General features: G+C 41.4%; 3 protein-coding genes across 3 annotated transcripts in view; 2 read left to right on the top strand and 1 right to left on the bottom strand.

Annotated features, from left to right (window-relative positions):
• Nucleotides 1-7,304, top strand: part of reep3b (receptor accessory protein 3b) — a 36,036-nt gene extending 28,732 nt beyond the window's left edge. Inside the window, exons 7-8 of the mRNA XM_061028789.1 lie at nucleotides 3,873-4,006; nucleotides 4,276-7,304. Of these exons, the coding sequence (XP_060884772.1) occupies nucleotides 3,873-4,006; nucleotides 4,276-4,347 (206 nt within the window). The 3' untranslated portion in view covers nucleotides 4,348-7,304. The remainder of the gene's footprint in view (nucleotides 1-3,872; nucleotides 4,007-4,275) is intronic.
• Nucleotides 7,305-9,321: 2,017 nt separating this feature from the next.
• On the bottom strand, nucleotides 9,322-18,440 carry nrbf2b (nuclear receptor binding factor 2b). Its single transcript, XM_061028788.1, has 4 exons — nucleotides 18,239-18,440; nucleotides 16,874-16,958; nucleotides 16,338-16,378; nucleotides 9,322-11,407 (listed from the first exon to the last, which is right to left on the bottom strand). The coding sequence occupies exons 1-4, from the start codon at nucleotides 18,329-18,331 to the stop codon at nucleotides 10,694-10,696; spliced, it is 933 nt and encodes a 310-aa protein (XP_060884771.1). The 5' UTR covers nucleotides 18,332-18,440; the 3' UTR covers nucleotides 9,322-10,693.
• Nucleotides 18,441-19,968: 1,528 nt separating this feature from the next.
• Nucleotides 19,969-25,910, top strand: LOC132955064 (NHL repeat-containing protein 3-like). The gene is made up of 3 exons (XM_061027708.1): nucleotides 19,969-20,651; nucleotides 22,577-22,779; nucleotides 23,514-25,910. The coding sequence occupies exons 1-3, from the start codon at nucleotides 20,393-20,395 to the stop codon at nucleotides 24,111-24,113; spliced, it is 1,062 nt and encodes a 353-aa protein (XP_060883691.1). The 5' UTR covers nucleotides 19,969-20,392; the 3' UTR covers nucleotides 24,114-25,910.
• The last annotated feature ends 359 nt before the right edge of the window (nucleotides 25,911-26,269 follow it).

The raw sequence follows: 26,269 nt of genomic DNA, 5'->3' as shown, positions 1-26,269 counted from the left end.
TTATGGACCCTGTATTCGTATTGTACCTACAGTTGATTGTATCGTTATATTACTCAGCCATGGAAAGACACAGATGTGGATTAAAGGTGGAAGTGTTTATTAAGAATGGAAAAAAAGAGATAAATATGGGAAAGAGGAACATCATCAATTATGTTTTTTTGCACATTGTCAGTCAAGATGTTAGTTTCACTGCAACACCAGCGACATGTCATACTAACACACAATTAACTATTTTGTTTTGTCTGTTTTCCTTTCTGCTTGATAAGAACTGTTACTGTGTGTGTGTGCGCGTGTGTGTGTGCGCGTGTGTGCAATTGTGCTTGTGTGTGAGAACAACATGACTTTCTAGCAGACAAAGAGGATGAGATGAGATTGGGTGGGATGCTGGTGGAATGTCAAACACACACACACACACATACACACTGTCCTTCTTTCTCCCTCTTTCACCCACCCACATGTGCGCGCGTACACACACACACACACACACACACACACACACACACACACACTCATTGAAGCATGGAGAGTGAGATAGTAGGGGGTGGAGTGGAGAAAAGGACAGATGAATTCATGGGAGCAGAGTGGAGATGTAAGGGATGGATGAGGAGATGGATGGAGAGAGAGAGAGAGAGAGAAGGAGGGCTGGGAGACAACATTAGCATGCTGAGAGAGGAGAGACGTTATTCTGTATTCAGCTCAGTTAGCCAGCAGAGAGGCAGACAGGTGAGGGGAAGAAGAGAGATGTGTTCACCCTCCAACAGCTCTCTTTAATGTGATGCTCACGTGACATCATGTGGCTTTACTGGAGGTCCTCAACTCTGAGGCAACAAAGGTTTTTAAACATGAAAATGAATATCATGTTCAGACTCAAACCATCAGTGAATATATCCATCAACACATAAATGTTGTGTCTAAGCTGTAACACAACCATCCGCACCTAGGCGGTGCTGTAGCTTCCTTTAATGGGCCTGCTCCCTCTCTCTACTGCCAAGTTTTAACCCAGCACGGATGGCATTTTGTACGAGCCCCTCAGTGGCTTTAAGTTTAGCTACTACAACCCTTATTAAGCAAGTTTCTGCATAATGATTAGGGTAAAAAAATAAAACATGAATAATTAATTCAGCCCCCGTTCAGTGTTTACTGGTAAAGAAATGTATTTTTGTACCAGGCTATAAACATATTTATTTCTGCTGTCAAGGTTGGCATCTTAATATGGCACCCTATGGGGATTCAACTGCTTTTTCATCCAGCCTCAAGTGGACACTTGAGGAACTGCAGTTTTTGCATTTCTACATTGGATGCATTTTTCCAATAACAGAGGTTGCCGCTTGCAACAAAGCTAGCAAGCAGTACTAGACGTAGTCCATTATAACATCAAGTTTACAGCAAATTTAAAAGTTATGATCCAACCATCCGATAACTAAAATCCTTTTAGTCCATCTTTGTTTAGGGGAACAAAAACTGGCAGTACTGCATAAACTCAGGTTGTAAAAACTGGATGAATGTGGCAGTTTTTCAGAGCTTCAAGCAGGCACACAGACACTGAGAGTGAAAGTGAAGCTTACCAGTAGGTTCAGACAAACCAGGACATGAAGGTACTAAACTGAGCTTTGGAGAAACATTCCAGGATTGTAAAACTCCTGGTCGGACAAGCCGCCCCAGGTCTCTGCTTTTGGCCCTCAGTTCCCTACATGACAGGAAATTGGAGAGTGATACCGCAGCATAGACCGATGAGAGCTGGAATGACTGGAATGACTTGAATGAGATCTCCACAGTCCAGACAGAGAACTTGGCTCGGTAAAAGAATGAAATTCCTCCCTGGATCATTTTGGTAGCATGTTCTTTCCTTTCCTTTTTGACCAGCATTGACTGTGAGCCAGCAGGCTGGGACATTGAAACCGCCTGGTTTCCAGACACAGATAATTAGACCGTTTCAGTAGCAGAGCTGAATTTTCTTATCACTTTTGACATCAAAACTATAGCTCTTCTGAGTGTTCTTGTCTCTTTTTAAAATGAACACAGAATTCAAATGGTATTTCTGATCCCGTGGTGGAATGTGAAAACTGATGTGAAGCTGGCCTCTGTCTCATCCCACCCTGTTTCCTCTGGGAGTAGAAAGGTTGAGTCCAACTCTGGAGAGTGGGAGGTTTTCTCTTATAGACTCCAGATGTGACAACAATAGCAGCAGCAGGAGAAGGAGCTAGAATCAGAACAAATAGAAAACATATTGCTATTGTCTTCAAATGACACTGATGAAGGTCCTCTACATGGTCTAAGCTTGGCCCTGCAGGAACAAATGTACTGTACATTTGAGCATTTGTTGCCTTTTCAATGATGGAGTCCTTTGGCTGCAGTGGGAGACGTCTTGTTCTGACGCAGTGGGTGTCCTGAGGTAGATAGCTAGTGTATGAACTGTCTACCTGGTGTGTTTCTATGTGGAGAGACAAAGAGGGAGGTAGCTGTTTGCTGAGTATCTGCTGACCTCTGCTGGATAAGTCCTGAACTGCACTGTTAACGCAACAGACTTCCGTACATGTTGGTTTAAATCAAACTATATCGACAGTTGTTGCAGTTTCCACGGCAACAAAAATACAAGTCCTAGGCCCCCAATATTGAGGATTTTTTTGTTTTTAATTCCCAAAAAATTCAATTTAATATAAAAACATTTGAGTACTCAGTGCAGCTTTTTGGTTTAAATTTGACTGAATACAAATAAAAACTTTACATATCACCGGTGAACATGGGCTTGGGCTGTAATTTAAATGGTAACTAGACTTTTGTGTTAATATTTATCAGGGGTCTGCCTGTGATATAGTAACAAAAAAATATAAGACAGACTCGGTTCAGGTGTGTACTTTACTGGAATCACTGGATTTTTTTTATTCATCTAAAGAACACATCTTGTCAACAACTCTCAAGAAAACACTCAGTTAATAGTAAAAAGACAAGTAGTTTATTTTTCTTCATGATTATTTTCTTTGTTAGGACGGATGTAGAGAGAGGAAGAATGTGGGAGAGAGAGAAGAAGAAAGGGAATGACCTGCACAAAACCGTGTCAGGCTCGGGAGTCAAAACTGCAACCAGTACGACAAGAACGGTCGCCTCTGTATGTGGTGCACCTGGTCTACCCACTGAGCTAAACCTGTGCCCCAAAACTGAGCAGCTGTGGCTCAGCTGGTAGAGTCAGTCATCTCTCAACCGGAAGGTCAGGGTTGAGAGATGACCAGCTCCTGCTGCAACATGTACAGAGGCGTAGGAATGGGTATGAATGGGATTAGTTTCTTCTAATAGTCTCTCTACCACCAGTGTGTGAATGTGTAGGTGTGACATGTGGTGTAAAAGCGCTTTGAGTAGTCAGGAGACTAGGAAAGAAAAATACAAGCTCAAGTCCATTTACCATTTACAATTTATTTACGTAAACTAAACACTGGATTACAGCATCTAAACAACAATTACATTACCACTGCCAGCCTTCGGTTCTCCTTACTTTATCTCCATTTGCTCAATAAAATATGTCCAAACTACTCTTAACTAAAAGGTGTCATCCGTCCACTGTGCTGTTTTTTATATCCGGGATGTAGAGGAGGGAGAGAGGGCTCATTAACCTGAGCTAGAGCCCCAGATAGTGCTGAGTGGCTGTATTACATTTGACCCACATTGTGGGCCTGAATTAATACAAACATTCATAAGTATTTGAACCACTCAGTAATTCTGGTGCTGACTAGCGTGGATGATGATATTTAATCCTTTAGGTGGCTGATCTCACACATCCCTCATTTCACAGGAGGTTGTGAAAATACAGGGGAGCTTACAGAACAAACACATCCCTGTGTGACTCCTCAGTGTTTCATGATGCATGTTTTCTGTTTCAGAGTACTTTTACGACCAAGAGGAGAGGACGGATGAAGACGCTGAGGCAATCTTCTCTGAAGACGAGGCTGTCACTCAGAAAGGACTGAGACGATCACAGAGTGTAAAGATCACACGGTCCAGAGTCCGCAAAGATGTAAGTGTTCTTTTGGAGGATGTGCCTTTAAGGCGTGCATCTAATCTGTCTGTCAAAATACAAGCAGTCTCTTTATCTCCCCCCAGATTGTACTTAGTTCTAATTATCCTTAAAAAAAACAAATAAACTGAGGACTCCAGAAGAAAGGAAGCTGTTGTGTTGTAGTGATCTGTTATAAAAAGTGATGTCTACAAACAAAAGTAAAGATTGAGAAAAAGGAATTTAGGGATGATTTATGAACACAGTATTAACTGTTTTATGTTCCTCAGGCTCGTTATGGATCCCTGAAGATTAAAGGCAAGAAGAGACCAGCCCTGAGCTCCGTGAATTACGGACTGTGAAGAGACTTCTGCTGACACACAATTACACATAACAGACACACAGCAGAGCAGTCTGCTGATTGGTAGATGGTATTGTCATCTTATGTTCAAACCGTTCTCTGTCTTTTAATTTCTGCTGAACTCTTATCCCTTTGGTGACGAGTTTTCTTCTTGTCACGTATTTATTACCGACGTCATCCAGAAACGATGACCATCAGAGAAACCAGCGACTCTGTAGGAACTGTTCTCTCTCAGAAACCAGCGACTCTGTAGGAACTGTTCTCTCTCAGAAACCAGCGACTCTGTAGGAACTGTTCTCTCTCAGAAACCAGCGACTCTGTAGGAACTGTTCTCTCTCAGAAACCAGCGACTCTGTTGGAACCGTTCTCTCTCAGAAACCAGCGACTCTTCACAGCTGTTTTCACACATGTTAAAATGCTAAATGTTTCTGGAAGATTTCAGGACAGGCTGCCTTTAAAATGTTCCAGCCTTTGCATCTCACAGCTGGAGACCTTCACTGTTGGACAGGAGGTGGGGGTTGTTAAAAGCCAAAGAGCCCATCGTATGACGACAGTTTTGGCCCTATATGTCAATGCAACGTGTAATTAGCGAATCACATTATTATAAGAAGCAGCTTCATTACGGGCCACAGATCATGCCGGTTGCCCACCAGTCACATGCTGTATAAATGCCGTCATCAAAACCCACTGAATCGACTTAAATTTCACAGAATATTAACCTGCTGCATTGTCACATCGGCTCGCCCTTGGAAGTTTTGGGAAATTTTCAGGAGTTTTGTGCATGTGTGAAAACACCTATTAACTCTCGAGGGACCCATAGGCTCTAAGAGAACACTTGACACAGAGATGTTTTTCTTTTAGTTTTACAGAATACCTTCTGGATGGACCCTGTTTAATCTGTATTTCATTGTAGATTATTTGTAGTTTTTGTAGTTATACATGTGTAGTCTTTAAGTTTTTAGATCCATCTGTCTACTAAGGTTATTTTGCTTTATTTCTTACAAGGTGTGGGAACCACTTTCTAATAAGGTATTCTTTATAAAATTCATAAATTCAATACATAAGAAATAGTTGAATCATTTACAAATCCTTTGGAGGACTGCTAGTAGCCGTAATGAATTTTTAAATGTAATTAAAAAGTTTTTGAAAAAAACAAAATAAACAAAGGCTTATCCACAAAAGGAAGCCAATGGGAAACTGCAGTTCCTCAAGTGTCCACTTGAGGCTGGCTCCAATAAATAAGGAAGTCCCCTTGGCACTCATATTAAAATGCCCTTTTTTACAGCAGAAATAAACATGTTTACAGCCTGGTACTAAAACAGTTTTAGGCTGATCAGTCTTAACAATCTTAAAAAGCTGCTCCAGAACTGGTGAACAACAAACTTATTATTTTTAAGATAATTAGAAGTCCCCCTTTGTTTTTTAATATTAGAGTTTGAGTAATATCAAATTACTCACTTTCGAGTGTAATCGTCTGCCGCTTCCAGCTCCTTTAGATTGGCACGCAGTGAGTCGGGATACGTTGGGTCCCAAAGGTTGCTCTGGATAGGGATCCTTCGTTGGCTGGGAAGAAACACAGTCTTCAATGCCCCTCTATGAGAAATCAATCTTCTAAAGCGCCCTACGAAGGATGCAGCCCCTGAAACTGAACCTAGCTAATGTTCCAGACTTGTCTTCTATCTTCCAGCTCATTGTTGTTTTAATGTTTCACCTCCTTCTTGATGTGTCTTTAAACTCCACTGCACACCACCTGCTCAGAAACAAACAGCATGAAGTTGGCGACTAGCTGCAAGTGTAATATTAGATATTGTTTCAGCATGTATATAACATCATTTTACATGTAAATCTTCAAATAACATCAAAAGCCTTTTAAGGTGATGCTCTATAAAGAACACCTTATTAACTCGTGGAACCAGTTTTGTGTCTGTTGCCTTTCAGGTATTTTAAAAAATGATCCTCTTCACTCTACTAATAGAGGTGATTCTAACGCTGAGCGGCACATCTTGGTTAAGACACTATGCAACATTCCCTGTTACAGAAGTGACAGCATGAAAGGAGAGCAGGAAGATCCTCCATCAACCTTATGAGACAGTGAAGTTTTAATGTCACAGACGTGGAGGTGAGCCAGTCAGCAGATAAAGGAGGAGGGAGACTGTATAGACTCAAAGGGAAGAAAAAAATGATTCAACTTTTAGTTTGAGACCTTCAGCCTTTACAGAGACCCAGAGCTCCCGTTCATTAACGAGGATTTCTTATTTTCCTGCTTTATACTCGTGTAATTTTATAAGGTTATACGCCTGGTTGTAAATTTCACTATGAAAATTAGAATTTACAATATTTTGCTTTTTGGTGTTTGTGTGTATTACCTTTAGGTCAAAAGGAGTCTTTTATATTGTAACCACCTGTTTTTGCACATATTCCTCCTCCCAAACCATTTTATCAATGCTGTTGTTGCGTGTCATCTCATTTTTTTTTTTTATGTTCTTTGCTTTGGGAGGTTGCAGCACACAGCTAATACCAACAGACTCTCATGACGTTTTCAAGTTTGGCTTGTTTTTTTGGTCCTCAGTGCTGCTCTGGTGATTAGATGTTGAACATCTCACCACCGAGTGGAGGTGGTGCCCTTTGGTCCGAGAGACTGTTGCTTAAGTACATCATCAACAGATCCAAAGTCGCATATTACACCTTTACGTTTCCGACACGAGGACAAATCAGTGTCACTGGTGACAGATTGGCAGATTTTCTACTGTGCTAGCCAAATCTTTATAATGTCATGAAGTCCTTTTAATGCTCATAACTGACTAATGATACCAAAGCTTTATGGACTCACTGAGGGCTGTGCGGCTGCCCGGGTTTAGGATTTGTGTTGGGAAATGTCTGGAGTGTGTGTGGATTATAAATAAAATACAGTAAATCCTGTCTGAGTGTTGTAAGGGCAATAAAAAGAGTATGTTTTTGACTGTTGCATTATAAGTCTCCATTTTTTTGTGTGAATGTAGCGAGGATGGCAGAACACGAAGCAGATTCAACCTTTTCATTTATCTCAGGGTTTGTCAGTTATATTCATGGCACAACATCAGTTCACTTAATTACTGGTGGCCTGTAGGAACTAAACCGATTTGTGGTATTATCCGATTTATTAACATTGAATAATAGCTAACAGCTCAAGATACACTGAACAATCAGCTGATGGATCAGTGGTAGAGTCTGTCGTCTCTCAACTGGAAGCTCGGGGATTTGATATCCAGCTCCTGCAGCAGCATGTCCGATGTGTCCTTGAGCAAGACACTTAACCCCCAAGTTGCTCCTGGTGCTTCGACTGGCGGATGAGTTTGTATGAATGGATTAGTTAAATTTGATGGACTCCACATCGAAACCTCTGCCATCAATATATTAATGTTGAGATGTGACCTGCGGAGTAAAAGCTCCTAGATTAGTCAGAAGACTAGAAGTGCTTGTGCTTTTCTAGTCTGAGTTTGTATCGATCACGTGTGGGAATTGTTGCTAGTAGCAGAGAGCACAGATTTACGCATGGCTCCATTCATTTCTGATTAGTATAAGGGAGTCTCTGTGAGGAGTCAAAACCTCTTGTTTTGAAGGGGACATGTTCAAAAAAAAAAAAATCCACTTCCAGTGTTTTTGTGCATATATTTGGGTAACCTGAGTGTCACTTTTATTCTCCCTAGTGAAGGAGTGATGTCTACCTGGAAAACTCAGGGGGGGCTCATTGCATTTAAAGAGACACACACACCAAAACGGAGCGTTCTGAGAGAGCTGGTTTATACAGGGTCACAAACCTCCTCTGGTGCTTGATTCGTGTTATATTTTGACCAAAGCACAGCACAGATGTTTCATTTAGACCACAGGGGGACTGTTTGAAAAGGTGGAGAAGGGGGATAATATGTCCTCTTTAAAAGTGAAGTAAAAGTGCCATAAACCTGCGTTCTTTCAAAAGGCCAGCAGGGGGAGACTCCACTGGATGCAAAAAAGAAGGGAAAAAGTTGAAACCAGAATACGACCTGTAATCAGTAAAAGTGGACTTTGTAAATGTATGGTCTTATCTCTAGTCTCAAGTCTTCTTTCCATCATGATGCTTTCCAGCATTTTGTAATTAACAGGCCCCCCCAAATGAGCTGCAGTGTGTGGCATTGCTTTACTTGCTTCATACATATCCCTATACAATAAAATGTATTTATTTAAAATAAAATTCAGATGAATAAATCTGTCAAGAATACAAACAGCAAACTTCCCAGTGACTTCTGCCATCTCGTGGTTTGCAGAATGACGATGCAAACGTGAATGTCTGCAGGGCTCAATCCCCCGTCTGTGCTTCAGCTCACATCCAAATGAACCTCGACTTTCAGGTCCCAACGTCAGGCTGTAAGTGTGTGTTGCTGTTGTTGCACAAAAACTCTGCTCTGCAAGAATCTCAGAGGGATTATTTATTGTCTCATTGGCAGCCACATCATTTGAAAAAACCTGATCACAAAAAAAAAATCACTGCACACCAACGATCATTGAAGCTTTTAATTTCAGTTTGCTAAATAAGAAAATTTAAAAAACCCAACAGTGTGTTTTTTCTTCAACAACAGCAATCTTAGCTGTAACCAAATCACACTGCACATGATCCTGATCTGTGTGTGTGTGTGTGTGTGTGTGTGTGTGTGTGTGTGTGTGTGTGTGTGTGTGTGTGTGTGTGACATTGATAAAAGGCGTTCAAGTTAGTACCTTGCACCTCTAATGATGCCATAAAGGAGCAGTTCATCCAGCTCAGTGAGGTTGCTGGGAACTTTTTCTAATAGACCAAACGATGGTTGTCAAAACTTTGCTACTTCATGCATTTTAATCAAATACACTCTGTTATCTTAATGACAGATTGTATTTGATTAAATTTTTTTTAAAATGTGATTTTTAAAATATATCAACATTTTTGACAACCTTAACATAAACAAACATGTTTTTTTTTTTTAGAGAAAAAAGAAAAATGCATAAAACAACGATTAGGGTGATTTTAAAATGATGTGGTTGCGTCGCTTGTCCGGCAGAGTATCTCACATGACATACTTCACAAGTCTTTTTAACACCTTCTGCAGCACATGTCGAGAGGAGAGCATCACAGCTGAGCAGATGTTAGTTGTGTTAAAAAAAAACTTGGCCGAGGTTTAGTCTGGACATCCAACATCCTAACTTTATATGTAAGAATTTAAATATAGATCAGCATAAAAGATCTCCTTTAACACAATGTTTCCTCCAGCATTTTGCGTCTGTTGTGTGTCAGCAACTGAAATGACGTCCAGAAAATGCAACATGATCAACGTATGGAGAAAAAGCACAGCTGTTTGCTGCTTGTGTCAGCTGTACCTCTCTGCCTTTTCCCTGCTGCCATGAAGAGCTCAACTGTCAACTTAAAAAAAAAACTAAAATGCAGAAATTCAAGAAATTCAGTGATAGAGTGAAACAGGGGAAGATGAAAGCTCTTCAAGTTTTGTAATGATTCAGTCAAACTCCATTTTTTTAAAGGCGAAAAATTCACTTACTTAAAACATAATGTTCTTAAGAGTTTGTTTTGTTTTAACAATATGCTGACACATAATGACAAACACCCTCACTGATTACAGTATCTTTGGGTGAACTACCCCTTTATCTTGAGATTGTATTAGTGGTTTTGATGTCAACGCTTTATCCATCTGATAAGACCTCTTCTCAAGACTGCGTGAGACCGTCTGACTAGCTCTTTCGAACTCCTAAAAAATTCAGGAAAAATTCAGGGCAGCGTGCGTCGTTGGACGGGGGGAAGCCGAGTTTGATGCTATGATGAAAGTTTTACCTTCATATAAATGCTATGTGTTATTGGATGTTTTCACAGTATTTAAGAAAGAGTGGGGGAAAACATACTGGAGCGCAGAAAAGGGTATGAAGCAGCTTCATTACATGCACCACATTCACACCGGTCGCTTACTTGTCACATGATGTAAATGTCATCATCACCTCCCACTCGCCCGTGGTGAATTCTCCCGACTTTTACCTGCTGTGTTCACATATCAACTCATCCATCAAGAAAATGTTACTAGGATGGCAGGAAAACGTTTGAGAACAGTTGGTTCAAAAATTCATGATGATATTTTCAAGAGTTCTATGTATGTGTGAATGCAGCTACTGACACATCCCTTACTCTGCATCTAACTTACATTCACCTTTCTTATTCTCACTGTGAGACAGACTACAGAGAGTTTTCTGTCCACCTTAATCCTGAGAAGAGGTCTGATCAGACAGCACGTGGGTTTAATGCCAAACTTTTGTGTGTGTGTGTATGCGTGTGTGTGTGTGTGTGAGAGGCATGTCTCTTATCACAGTTTATCCCTGTCCAGCAGCTCCTTTAATTCATTCTGGATGTCCTCTGGTAGCTCCAGAGGAGGCAGGTCATCCAGACACAGATCCTCCTGAGCCGGCATCTCCAGCGGGGGTAATTGTGGGATTGCAATCTCCTTCCCCTTCCCTGTGCTTTTCCTCTCCTGCCCACCCCCTGTTCCAATAGCGCCACCTGCCTGTGGGAGCACCCAGAGCTCTGACCGCTCCACAAAGTCTGCTGCCTCAGCTGCCTCAGATCTCAGCCGGGCGTTTGCAGATTGTAGTCGCTCATTATCAGCTGCCAGTCGCTGGTTTTCATCCATCAGGTGGTCGACCAGGCGCCGCAGGTCCTCAATGGTGGTCTGTTGTTCCTCTAGTCGAGTTTTGTCATCTTTGGTGGTCTTAGATCCGGGGCACTGTGGAGTCACTGGCTGGTAGCCTCCAGTCTGCCGTGTTTGAAGCTGGTAGAGCAAGGTGTCGTACTCTCTCTCCCTGTCTCCAGGACGCTCTGCAGCGGGGAGGCCCGGGGAGCCCTGGGGCTGGGACTGCCCTGCAGTATTGGTTTGGGTTAGGAGTTGTGGGCTGCTGGAGGGCTGTACCTGGCCAGGTCGAGCTTTTGTCGCCTCCCGTCGAGCCTCTCTCTTCCAGCGCTCCTGGATGAGTCGCTGCTGTTTGATGTGGCTGTCCCTCTGCAGCTCCAAGGACAGACGAGCCTGCAGACAAACATCATTAGCACCAGTCACAAAACAAACAATACTAACAATAACACTGATACAAACTGATACTGTGAAGCATCAGAAAACTGGCAAGGATGTTACCCAAAACTCATTCCTTGATTGAGAGGACCCAGAGATTGTTCATTCAGTTGTGTTTTTCATATGCAGACACCCTAAAGTGAGTTCAACAAGAAAAACATTTGATAGTAGGGACAATGTTGCCAGATGGAAAATACAGCAATATCGTACTGCCGCTTTAAAATGATCGTACATACTGTATTTAAAAAGACGAGACGGGTCCTAAATGCCACACTGAATGGCAAAACTTTGCCCTGCACACCACATTAATTTAAATAAATAAACAAAGCATAAACTTTTAAGTGTTAATTGTTTGCAAACTTCTCCGCCTCCAGCCGCTGTGTAGCTGAGGTAGAATCTTAAGTTGTTGTAACGTGCGTTTTTCTCCAGTCCGTATGGCAAAACGAACCACAGGCGTGAGCAGGGCATCAGGTGATGAGCAGTTAGAGCCTGGCAGCAGAGAGGCAGATGTGCCGGTTAGGTGCTGAATGGTGCGTATGTGGTGGCTGTCTCAGTCATGCTGATGGGATTGGTTGCTCTCAAATCACATACAATGTTTTGTTAAGGGGACATTGAAATTGCCAAATTATCGTACAGAGGGCAAAATTATGGTACAAATACGATAGTTATCGTACATCTGGCAACACTGAAAGGGGTGTCAGTATTTAAAATATGTATCAAAAATTGACCAGAAAGTGTTTTAAATGTTGATTCTTTAGCCCTACCCCTCAGACTAGATATAATAGTCTCATTTGTGATATTTATATACTTAGAGGTCTCTGCTTTTTGACTTGCAAACTGTCGGCAGGGAGCTGGCTGGTGGGCTTCACGCCCTTACTGCCTCCCAATGCACACATTAAATGTCAAAGATACCTCAAGCTGGTAGTACAGTATACAGCAGAACAGATTCTTGTGTCGGCTCGGATCCTGGTTTGAATCCCCGTCTGACAGGAGCCTCTCTGTGTGGAGTTTGCATGTTCTCCCCGTGCATGTGTGGGTTCTCTCCGGGTACTCCGGCTTCCTCCCACAGTCCAAAGACATGCTCGTTAGGTTAACTGGAGAATCTAAATTGTCCGTAGGTGTGAATGTGAGTGTGGCTGGTTGTCTGTCTCTATATGTCTGCCCTGTGATTGGCTGGTGAACTGTACAGGGTGCCCTTTTACAGCGCACGTCACCCCTATACATTCACACACTGATGGCAGAGGTTGATGTGTAAAGAGACCATCAGATATAACTAATCCATTCATATGTGACAGGGTCCATTTTAAGAGGTTGTCCTGCATGTTTTCTTTGTACTAGCGCATGTTCTGTATTTTATTGATGGTTTTTAGAGTGCATGTTTTAATTATGACTTTTACTATTTGAGTTTTTTTTTTTATATTTTATCATATATTTATTTTTATGTTTTATCAGTGTGTGTGTGCCCAAGATTGCTTTTGTGTGTGTTTAATGTAAACTGCGGTTTCCTACGGACCCTGAAGCACTCAGCGACAATCCCCAGGCTGCAATTAACAGATGAGCTTTAGGTGTGGGACGCGGGCGAAAAAAAGATTGATGGCCAAGTGGTGAGATACAACGAGAGGGTGAAGCCTCAGAGCACGAGCTACACGGCTATACCCCAGACCAAGAAGGGATCGAGCCACCGGAGCCTGAAGCGCAGCAGCCAGTATCTGTTCAGTGTGAATACTCCAGCCTTGGTCGGTAAAAGCGTGAGTATTGTTTTCTGTTTTACTGCCGATACCAGGAGGGCTGGTTGCAGGGCCAGGCACAGCGTGGGGGAAAACTCTTGGTGTATTGGCGGCGTACTGGTGGTTGTGTGTACTTCCACAGGACAGGCGGAGGGTTGTGCGGGACGATGCGGTGACGAGAGGCACAACGACAACCGAGTAGGTAACCGCCAGAGCGTTGGGACAAGGAGCGGCACAGCAGCTGGCACTGAGGAGGATACGCTAAAGACAGTCATCGACTTTGACCATTATTAGAGAGACATTTTAAGACTTTTTAGATTAGATATACAACTGATTTTATTGGTTATTTTATAATAAATATTTCTATTGCACCCTCTATTGTCTTTTTTAACTCTGCTCACCCCTGATTAGAACCTGTGTGACCTTAAAGATCTGGAGTCCTAGGGCTCCTTTAACCCTAGGAGGCGTTGTTGGCTTTTTATCTTTTTTTGCAAACAGTTTTTGCTATTATAACATTTCGGCTGGCCTCACATACACACTCATATGAAATCAGAATCTTTCTCTAACTTTTACATTTATATAAATGTCACTCCCCCCTCCCATTGGCTTGAGGTGAATTCTCCGAAGGTTATCCTGCTGTGTTCTCACATCAGCCCACTCGGCCTTGATGCGGAAAAATTAAGCAGTTTTGAAAGAGACGTCAGAGCTGTGATTGGTTTAATTGGGTCCAGGGTCACAGCCTGGTCCGTGGGAACATGTCCTGCTAGGCATAATCATACAGCGTTAATAGTGTTTCGTTGATAGTTTCGATGGATGGGATTTATTGATTTTATCTGTTTTGTATTTGGGGATGTGCCAAGGTCGACTGAACGATTACTTCATCATCATCTCCCGCTATAGTCAGCACCAGAAAATGTTGTCAGTTAAACTTATTATTGATACTTATATCAATGTTGCACCATAACGCCTTTGCTAAATGTTGTGTCTAAGCTGTAACACAGTCATCCACCACTAGCTGGTGCTATAGCTGCGGTTAATGGGGCATGCTCTCTGCTCTATACTGCCTGGGTTCAGTGAACAGACGGCGTCTCATAGGAGCGGCAAATGTTAACTGAAATAAAAAGTGCGAGGAGGGTCGAAGGCTGGTGATGCTATCAAAAGCCACGCTTGGCAAAACAATTTGACACTGTTTACCCTCCAGGTAATGCATGCTGCAGAGTGCAGCACATCTCAGCAACTTTTTTTTTAAAAAGAAGGCAAGTTTGTCACTGAACAATGTAATAAACTGTTTCAAATAAGCTACTCCCAACATGGTTTGTGACAGTGTTAAAGGTATAGTATGTCGAATTTGATGACAATGTTTACATTCAAATATTTAAATTAATTAAAAATGGACTAAACCCATCTTATATTTTTTTTTGTTGTTGAGTACTCACATTACCTCAAATATTTCCAACAGTTATAAAATCCAGAGAAATCCGTCATTTTATAGTTGTAACGGGACGTGTCTTGTCGCTGCAGCCGCCATGACAGACAGGAAATGTCTATCGTTGCCAAGGAAACACCGGATGTTACGTCAAAGACCGCTGCATCATGAAGCGTGAGCTGCTACTGAAAGCTGCCGTACTGTTGCTGTTTGTGCTGCTGTGATAAAAAACGTCATGTAGATTATACTCTGACACATTAGCTCGTCTGTAAACATATTCTCTTCCTCAGGTCGGTTGCACCCGGTCGTCTTGACTACGGTCAACACGGAGGTCGTTTTCACTGTGGAGGGAGGGAGGGAGTAGCAGAGAGAACTCCCATGATTCCCCGCTTGCCTCAACGTTATCGTTTGTTATTGTTTTGACCGAGAGCCCCCTGGCGGTGGATTTTCCATACTGTGCGATTAAGGTGTGTGTAAGGTAAATTTTGACTGTTTTCTTACCTTAAGACGACTAGTCTATTTTAAATTTCCTACTTAAGCGAGCTACACACGAGATGATTTTCAAATCTTAACCGATTTTACACACTTAAGGACAGAGTAAAACCATTTTATTAAAATCATTATATTAAAATCCTCCTACTGCACACACTAGACGACTCGGCCACACCGGAAGACCACACCGTTGCAGTTTGTAGTAAGATTTCTCAGAAATTAATTAAATGTGACTTCAGAAGAAAAACGAATACGCAGGATGATAGACATCATCAGCTGGCTGTCCTGCTGTGTGTTCTGTTTTGCAGCAAAAAAAACCCAGAAAAGGATAAACACAATACAGATGAAATCCTGGCTTAGTAGAAGGATTATGTGCGGCTTTATACAATTTGCAGCACTAACTGAGGGTGAGTTGTCAAGAGTACGCAACATGTAGTTGGCTCTTTGGCTGCTGCGGGTATTCCAACAGAAATATGATGGCAGATCGGGGAGGCTCCGACTTTTAAAAAAAATCATATTGACACCTCACAATTGAGGAATATTTGGAAAAATAATTGGTTGTGCCGGAAACGTTGAAGGGGACATATCGGGCCTGAAATCATCTAGTGTGTAGCCAGCAATTAATCAGCATGGAAATTGGTTGTCAGAGACATCCTAGCATAAAAAATGTCCAAACAATCCATTATTGTTTCTGTTTTCTGTTCAGAAAAACTGCCTCAAATTTTACTTGAGTTCATTCCTTTGTTAAAAATAAAGAAACAGTTCTACTACCTAATAACGTTTTAGGCTACTTTGCCAACCAGTGCTCCTTATCATGCCCGTCCACAAATGAATTTATATCGTCTTACATTACTGCTTTGAAGGTTTGAGACTGAGCCTTCACTGAGTGCTACATAAACAGAGATGATACCCTGGTGGTCTAAGAAGGATGATACAACACTAATATATTCTGGCTTTAATATTAGTTAGAGCCCTTAGTTTACATCCCTCTCAGGCCCCCTTAAGGCTGAAGATGATTGGCTGTAGGCTTTATTTTAGTGCGAGTTAACTCACAGAGTATGCACACACTCTAACACACACACACGCACACACACACACACACACACACACACACACACACACACACACACACACACACACACACACACACACACACACACACACACACACACACACACACACACACACACACACACACACACACACACACACACACACACACACACACACTGGAGTGTCTCACCTGCTCACACTCAGTCTTCTTCATTGCTTCCGTCAAATGATCTGGAAGAGAAACAGAGAATAAGACCGTTAAGCAACTTCACCCGCTCTTTTACAAACCAACACACAAATCATTATTCACACAATGAGTGCTTGAATCATTTACATCAAAGCCTTTTTCACACATGAACTCCGGAATATTTCTAGGAATTGCTCCCTCATGTAGAATTTTCCTAACTCTAACCTGCTTACTTCACAAACCCATTTAACAAGGGAGAAAAATTATGGGGGAAGTCAGGGGGAAAAAAACTAATCCAAATCAAGAATGTGCGTTCAATCAATTAAGTTTCATTTTCATAACCTAGCAACAATTAGCGCTGGTGAGAAGCGGAATGAAACAGAGGTTGTAGATGCCGTCTGTGGACACAGGCCCTAAACATTTATTTTTCATATCCCAATCATTACATAATGCCTTGCAGAAAAAAAACACTGAACACATAAAAAAAAAAAACAAGTGCAACAGCAATGCCAGAAGCATTGCAGCGTCACTAAACCTACCGGCTGCTTTTCCGTGGCATGAGATGGCCTCTTCATACTTTCCAGCTGCTAACAGACGGTCTGCCTTCCTGCACTGCTGATGAGCCTGTGGATACATGGTGCGAAATAAGGAGTCAAAAACAGAAGAAACAAGCTGCAGCAGTCCCACTAAAAAGGGGATAAAGCATACATTCATTTGGTAAGAAGTTAAGTTGTAAATGTGAAGAAACATTGAGATATTGGCAGATGTCATAGAGACATCACAGAGACATTAGGGCCCGACCGATATTGGATTTTTGGGACCGATAATGATATTAGGGAGAAAAAAATTCACATATCGATTTATCGGCTGATATCTTTCTTAGATCTTTCTTCAATGTTTCTAGATAAACTCCTCTAAAAAAGTTTAGAAATGTTATTGTGGTCAATTATTTGGCCCCTTTAATAACACTAATTGGTGTTGTATTATATATCGTTGGAGAGCCTGATAAGTCAACGAGGTCTAACTTGTCAGGATCGTGCATTTGTGGAATGAGCAACACAGCTAAAAGTGTGCCAACATCCCCTGCGATATTAGGTATTAGGTCGCCGGATCAGCTCCCGAGTGCGGACCATAACATGGAAGTTGGTCTGGTAGCTGGAGAGCACTGCCGAGGCGCCCCTTGAGCAAGGCACCGAAACCCCCCCAACCGCTCTGGTGTGCTCTCTTCATAGCACTGTGTGAAGACATCTCTCCACTAATGCATGTCCTCAGGTCCTGTTTGTGCATGTGTGTGAGAAGCATGTCTCTCAAATAAAACAGAATGTCCCCCCCAGTGGTTAACAAAGTATATTAAAAAAAATGAGTTTTCACCAAATCCCTTCAGGTCGATGTGATAGGCAATGACTTAGTTATCCTTCACTTCTAACTTAATACAACAATACATGAGGCACAAATGAAGTACTACCTTCTTTGATCACTCCAAAACCCCTTTTTTTTGCTGTTTCCTTTCATTTGTCACACATCTCTATTGAAGTGGTGACAGACACTCCTTCATACCAATGACACATGTATTACAAGCCACTGTCCTAATACACCATTAAGACACATTAAGGATATCAAAACGCGTTTTCTTTCACTGTTTCTTTGTGTTTTACATTTAAAATGACCTGCAAGCAGAGCTAAACTCATATCAAATGCCCTCACAGTCTAATTAAATGGCAACACATCGCTCTTCCTCACATCACGAAATAGTCCTAACAACATAATAAAACATGACAGTAGTTGAAACGACTTGATGTCTCATGTTTGTGTGCCATGTTGAAGCTAACAGAGGAACAACAGAGCGGTTAGCTGGGAGCTAGCTACAGTTAGCCTGATATTGCAACATCCTGGTCGGAACTTACGAGGTTGAGCGGACTGTCCGCGACCTCCATGGACTCGATTCTTCGGTGGCTAACACTACATGAAAGGGGCCTGTGTCCCTCACGGACTGTCATCCGCACCGCGATAAATTAAAAAAAAAAAACCCAGTAATCTCGAAAAAGAATTACTGTCAGGGAAGTACAGTCGCCTCCACGGCCACAGCGGCGTCAACAACACGTCGTGACGTCACAGCCGCTACGTTCAGATCACATGTTTTGCTGCGTCAGGTTAACCGGAAATGAGAGAAGGCTTGTTTTTCGAAATAAAGTTGAATTGCCAAATATTTTTAATTTAGGCTATTATAACATCCACACACAAAACATAAATAAATACAGACAATCACGTGGGAGTTTAAAAACTAAGAGTTACCTTTGTGACTCACGCTACACCCAGAATACACTTTAGGCCAGTGGTACTCAACTGGTGGGTTGGGACCCCAAAGTGGGTCGCAGAGCCGTTTTTAGTGGGTCGGGAAAATGTGTGCCTGGGAAAATAGTCCTGTCAAAAAGTTTTTCAAATATGCTTGTTTTATTCAATATTTTTGTTCTATCGTGGTTTGAAACAGAAATTTGAGTCGCGATTTATCTTTAAGAATTGGGTGCTGGGTCCTGAGGCTAAACTAGTTGAGAACCACTGCCTTAGTATTCATAACAAAAAAGTTAGGAACAAAGTCATGGCTTCATATAGTTTGTTAAGGAACTCATTATTCATTCTTAAGACTATTGTAACTATTATAACTAGTTGTATTTTTCAATAACTTAATCATGAATATACTGAAATATTATCCTCTCAGCAATCTATGCACACATGTAAACACTGTAAAAACTCTACCTCATATATATTAACCATCTGTTACATAACTATATATTTATTATCATGTTCATCTCAGCATTTTTTGCACTACTCACCACTGCACTATTGTCTTATTTAGCCTTGTATATATTAGTTGTTTTTTTTTGCTTATATTATGTTTAATTTTTAACTTTGTACATTGAGAGCACAGTTACTGAAGACAAATTCTGTGTGTGTGTGTGTGTGTGTGTGTGTGTGTAAGCGTACATGGCCAACAAAGCTGATTCTATTCTCAGATATCAGTATGATATAAGATTGCATTCATGTAATGTTTACCCTCAAAGATAATCATGTTGACCATGTTAGACACATTTCATGGAAGATCATCCACATAAATCAAAATGTAAAAAGGTTCAAAGGATATTATCAGTTCCAATGTTTGACCAGCTGTAAAGATCCTGACACTATGTGATTGAAAAAGAAAAGAATAGGTGATAGTTTCCAGCTCTTCTAAGCACAATCCAGTACATTTACTACCTGTATTACAAATATTTTCCTAGTTTTCTAGATGTGCAATTTGTTTTTCTACTTCTGTACATTTATCTAGTGCCAGTAACTTTTAAAAAAAACATTTGTGCAATATATTACTTCTATCTGTTGTCTGTAACTGTGGATCCCTGAATGTTGTACACTTTAAGGTGAAGCAGTTCTAATGTTGTGTACCATTGCATTACTTATGTATTTTTATGCACGCAAGTAGTAAACCTGAGAGGGCTTGTTTGAGGACCTCTAAAAGAAAAAGAATGAAACGTGCTTTCTTACTTTTGCTGTCTTATCTTGTTCCACACTCCAGTCCAGTAGGTGGCGGTAATTCAAATTAAAGCTGGTTGCCAACCACCAATAAATCCAAAGGAAGAAGAAGAAATAGCAGAAGCCCAAAACAGGCTGAATCTGTCAAACGCGTCTACATTTACCATCACCTGACCAGTACAGCAGTTGCCAGGACTTGTATTATGTGTCTTGGTAATTCAGTGCTGGTTTTAATGCAGTACTGTGAACAGAAATGCTGTATGTTAGTTTATCTCACTTACCGGGCTGTTTGGTTGACGTTTAAAGCTCCACAAATCAGGAAGTGAATCCTACGTTTGCTGTGGTCAGTAGGCTTTGCTCTGCAGATATTTCAGCGTTGTTGTTTTGTTACTTCACGGCACCTTTATAGAGCTCACCTCGACGACTTGCTTGCTTGCTTGTTTGAGCTCTCTGTCGCACAGCTGCTGTCACGAACACAACACGGCGCTGAATCAGAACCTTGAACGCAGCATCAGCCAGAAGAGGAGCCACTGATGTTTGCGAAGAAGAGAGGGCATACGTGTTTGATAGCGTCCGGTATGGCCACATTAGCTGTGCTCATGATTGTGCTGTACGGCACCATCGGCACCCACCTGCAGCTAGGCAGCTCCAGCTTCAGGCAGGACTACCAGCTGGACAGACCCCTCTACAAACTGGACCTGAGCTGGCCGAGGAACCCAGAGCTGTTCACCGGAGAGGTGTTTGGAGTGGCTGTCAACCAATATGCTGGGGTGGTATATGTAGCACAGAGAGGTACATGCATGTTTTACTTTATCTGTACTGCAGATTTTCGTTTGAGTCCTAAAAAGATCTCCTTTTATTAGAGAAAGCATCTGCAGTGGAAGAATATCATACATTGAATTTACAGGTGAATACAAAGAAAGGTGAATGTTCATTAACTGTTTTAACACCATGTCAGGGTCAGTTATTGTCAAGCAAACTGATCTGATGTTATTAAATCTTAGAAATTGTGTTGATCTGGATCAAACCTTCAGTATGGGTTTTTCTAAACAGACGGATTGGAATTTCTTTGATTCAAATAATCAGGATTAACCTGATTCTCGCAAAAAAAGGGTGATTCAGGTTGGATTTTAGGGAACAGCAAGAAGTGAAACCTTTTTGGTCAAGCAATTCAACGTGAATCATGAAGTGTATAATGCATACATTTATTTTTATTATCATGGCCGAGACGTTTCATTGATCTCTGCCCGTTAGAAAATAACCCAAACCCGACCAGGGGAACTGTACAGGTCAATGTTTTACAATCAGGTCCAGGTCTTTGGACAGGATCCCAGTTCTAAGATTGGGGTCGTGAATGTGTGTATCAAATTACTGCAATTATTTGCATCCCAAGTGGCAACATGTAGTGTTGAAAAAGAAGCTGTCATGTAAATGCACAAAGCTGCAGCTGCTTGAGTCTCCACTTGAGGCTGGCTGCAAAAGCCAAGGACTTCCCATTAAGTCTCAAATTAAAATGACAATTTTTACAGCTGAAATAAACTCATTCATAAACAGTATTATTCTGAAAAGCTGATTTTCTATATTTGGTACACATTGTAAGGGGGTGAATTTGTTTTATAGCTCGTCTGTTTTTACTTCTTTAAGCCTTAAAGTTATTGATACATTAGCACGATTGGGGGCTGATTTTGTCAGGTAAACACGTTGTCGCTGTTTACCAGGAGGCTTAAGGTCTGTCTCAGCTCCACCTCTTTACCTGTTTCTAAATCCAAAGTTAGGTTGAAGTAGCTTTTCTGATTGATTCCAAGTATGACCTTGCTGACATGTGTCACCCTGGATGGTCACATCCATTTCTTCAACCATGAGCCCAGAAATCTCCACAGCCACGCACAGTTCTAGTCTTAATAATGATGATAATGATAATAATGATGGTAATAATGCTTTTTATTTATGGGCACCTTTCACGAGGCGGGGGGCAGCACGGCTAAAGGCTCGAGACCCCATTGATGATAGGATGACAGTCGTGGGATGGTTATGTCGGCCTAAGGAGCTATCTTTACTTGTCAAACACCAAACCCACTTCACTTTGTCCAAATCCAGACCCTTCAGGACCAGAATCTAAAGTTAGAAGGAGGACATACTGGCTGCTGCATTGTTGTCCTAGAACCCGCACTTCAACATAGCATGTTTCCTTAATGTCTGATCATATAGTAAGGTATCATTTCATTCAGTAGATATCTTACATTTTGTTCCTTTTTAATATGGGACCTAATGGGGAATGTTTGCCTTTGCAGCAAGCCTGAAGTGAACACTCCATGAACTGCATTTTATCTGCACTACCTCATTGGCTTTATTTTTTAATTCTAGGGGTTGCCGCTTGGATATTTCATTTCATTTTTTTTATTTGTTCCGTACATATCAAAACACACAACAGAAAAGGAAGAAGAAAAAAAACAATTCACACTTTATCCCATGTACGGAAAGGAGCAGGGAGAAGAAGAATTCTTGTTTTGCCTGCCCCTTACTCAAAAAGCAAACAATAAATGTCTGGATGGTCTGTCCAATTACAGTCAATGAATGAATATCATGCCAACATAAAACAAATCTGACAATTCAGTCTTTACTTCCTCAGAAAGTAGAAGGAAAATGATGTATAACTTCTTCCCCCAGAAAAGCCAAAATGACTGTTTCTCATAGCTGCTTTTACATTTATCCATCAGGTGACAATGTGCCAAAGGTGCTTGTGTTCACCACAGAAGGTGAGTTCCTCATGGCCTGGAACACAACCACACTGGAGATGCCTCATGGGATATTTCTAGCAGATGCTGCCTCTTCAAACCCCACTGTGTGGATAACCGACGTGGGAAACGGCCCCAACGGTCACTGCATCAAACAGTACTCGCCATCTGGGAACCTCCTCCAGGTGACTGCCTTATCCAGGATAAGATCTTTTTACTAGCATCATTGTTTTTAACTGGTGTTCGTGCTATTATGGATTTAGTTTGACTTGTAGAATAAGAAAAGCCTGTAGCGGCTATTTATTTTTTTGATAAAAACATAAAAATCCCAACAAATTAAAGAACAAACAGATATTAAGAATCTTTTTAGGCCTTTATCTAGAGATAGGACAGTGGATAGAGTCAGAAATCAGGGAGAGAGAGAGAGAGAGTGGGGAATGACATGCTTGAAAAGGGCAACCGGTTCGAACCTGGGCTACCCACTCGGAGGGCTATAGCGTCCGTACAAGGGGATGCGCGCACTAACCACTAGGCTACTGCCACCCCAATACCGGCCAATTTCTTGGTTTTAAAAAAACCACAAATTGAAGGCAGACTCCTGCACACTGTTGTAAAAATTGCAAGAATATGTTCGTCACTTTTGGAACCAAAATATTACCAATATATTTTTGCAATTTAGACGGTGTCACCTCTATTGGTCTGTTTGTTGGACCACTGCTGCTCTCTCTTCTTGTTGCAGCAGCAGCAGCAGCAGCTTTGGGTTCAGAGATGTAGTTTTTTTTATACAGATTGTATCCTTTGAAACACATGATATCGGAGAGTGTCAAACCTTTTTTGACAACCTTATTACAAAACAACAGATGGGTCAAACAAAGCCAACAGTTCCTGGGTGTTGTTTTTTTTTTCTTGTACTTGTCAGGTGCTTGGTACACCAGGGAAGGCAGGTACCGGGCTGAACCCTCTGCAGTTTGATCAGCCGGCTGAGATCTTCGTACACGATTCTGGAGAGATGTATATCGTCGATGGTGATGGCGGCTTGAACAACCGCCTCATCAAGCTGTCCAAAGATCAGGAAGTGCTGTGGCTGCACGGGGAGAAAGGGCAAAACCCGGCTCAGTTTTACATCCCCCACAGCGTGACTGTGGACAGTGCTCAGAGGGTGTGGGTGGCCGACCGGGGGAACAAGAGGATCCAAGTATTTAACTCCATCACGGGTGACTGGCTGGGGACGTGGGGAAGCTGTTTCACCGAGGATGCCCCCTACTCTGTCCGCCTGACCCCGGACAAGAAGTACTTTGTGGTTGTGCAGCTCAACACCAACCAGATTTCACTGCTGGACGCCCCACCGGTGGGTCTGATTGGTCAGTGCAGGGTGGTGAGTGTGATCCAGCTGGCTGATGAAGTGAAGCCACACCTGGTGGACCTAGACCTGAAGACAGGCGCCCTGTTTGTGGCTGAGATTGGAGCTCAACAGGCCCAGAAGTTCACCCCCTTTGTCCTGGGTGCAAGTTTAATCTAGACTTACACTGAGCTCTGTCTAAAGAATAGAAATGGAAAGATTGATCACAAATTTACAGTTTTGTCATACATTTACCTATTGATCAAATTTTGGGCCATAAATGTCCATATTTGACAAGTTATGTTTGTACTGAAAATAGTTTCAAGAATGGCTACACCAGTGCAATTCTATTTAGGTTACAGTTAGGTACTTAGATACTTTTCAATTCCGATGTGTTTTAAAACAATGATATCTCAATTATTTAAAATAGCGTTGGTGTTGAAAAGTATCAAAGCTTTAAAAAGTAAAAAATAAAAACAACAGGCCATCATTCATGAGAGATCAGTCAATACTTCTATCTCATAATGATGAAAAGGTTAAATGAATGTGTCTTACAAACAGAAGAGTTGGGACTATAAATTACACAAACATTGCCAATGTGCGATTTGGAAAGTGTGCAGGAGTTTTCTTTCAAAGTTTTCTTGAACAAAAACAAGAAATGACCAAATATTGGATGCTTAGGACTTCTGGTTTTGTTGCTGTGGTATCAAACGAGTATCAGTATCGTTTGATCCGCTAGCATGCGTCAAAGTTCACATTTGTGGTATGTTAACAACCCCATCAGGAATGAGCGGCAGGTATTTCATCAAATATGTTTTAAATGTCATGACAAGACCTTTCCTGTCATTTGTCTCTACATATATTAATTGAATAATAGAGTTTAGCTGAAGTTAGCTAAAACTGAAAAGCTATAGGTTTTTAGATCAGCAGAACTCGTAGCTCAAAGTAGGCACAACCTGCATCCACCCAAATGTTCTACACCCTCCTAATCCTAGTTTGGCGTTACATGAAGCTAACCCAGTTCCTGACACGTGCACACTTCGACCTCAAAGGAGATTTCAGCACCTGCCAGAAAGAAAGTGCACTCTTTGCTGTTTTCAAACGACTGAATATGTTTTTTGTTTGCGCACATCCTGCCATGCCAAAAAAAATAATATTGAATGAAACAAATAAATGCTTGAACATCTGGAATTGAACCAAGAACGAATAACTTGTGTCTCAAAACAGAAGAGACTGTAGAATTGATTATATAGACACATATAGAAGGACAACATGTGTCCGTTCAAAACCAAACTACTTTTGCTTTTTTTTTTGTTTTTTAAGGCATGCAGTTAAATCGAACCATGTTTCTTTACAGATGTAAGAATTATTTCTGATCAGTATATTCAAATCAATACCTGTCATTGTAAGGTATGCATTGTGATGATGAGCTTTTCATATTCATGGCCTGTTTGTGAAGTAATGTGCCATTTGTATTTCCGTAACTCTGCACTGCTTGAAAATAATCAAGGCATCCTTAACGCAGAAAAGATGCAGAAACAGCTCGTGGACCGAGCTGGTTCCTTTCCTTACTATCAACACTTCAACTTATATTATTGCCAGTTTATGTCAGCTTTGAAAGACGTGCTTGTGATCACACATGTATATTCATAAAGAGGACAAAAGTACTGAAATGTTTTGCACAATGAAAAAAGTCTGTGAAGCACTTAATGATGCGGTGGATAAATGCACGGTATGATGGGTCAATTCTTTCTGTGTTTGCTCTCTGTGTTCTTGTCTGTCTTACTCGATCTGTCACAGAATCAGCTGTTTCACATCATTCATGTGAGTCATATATTGTATAAAGTTGATTTTTCAGTGACTCTGTGTTACCACTATGATTAGTGCTTTCCTCAAGCAGGGTGACAGAAAAAAAAAAGGAATGTCTTTGCACTGTGCAAAACTGTCTAATAAAAAAGCTATTTGTTATTTAAGACATTTCTGTTTTCAGCCATACTTTTCCGTAATCACAGAGTATATATCTAGATCGCTCCATCTAATTTAGCACACAAAGTTCCTCTTCTTGAGACCAGTTGAAGGGCCCGACCGATATGGCTCTTCTGGGCCGATATTGGAGAGAGAAAAATTCAGGTGCCGATATCGTTCTTCGATCTGTGTCCGATCTGTAGAGATAGATTTAAATACACATTCATTGTGTTGATCCCTCAGATGCAGTTATCAAACACTTGTGGAACATATTTATAATGAAGATAAGATGGTCACTCAACTGGAGAGTAACTGTGTATGTACGTGCGTCACCGCTCGACACTCTGGAGGGTGATAATGTTTGTTTTAAT

Source organism: Labrus mixtus, chromosome 21 (genome assembly GCF_963584025.1).
Source record: "Labrus mixtus chromosome 21, fLabMix1.1, whole genome shotgun sequence".
In the NCBI taxonomy this organism is placed as follows: domain Eukaryota; kingdom Metazoa; phylum Chordata; class Actinopteri; order Labriformes; family Labridae; genus Labrus; species Labrus mixtus.
The sequence above is the reverse complement of the archived record's forward strand: the minus strand, read 5'-3'. Positions and strand labels throughout refer to the sequence as shown.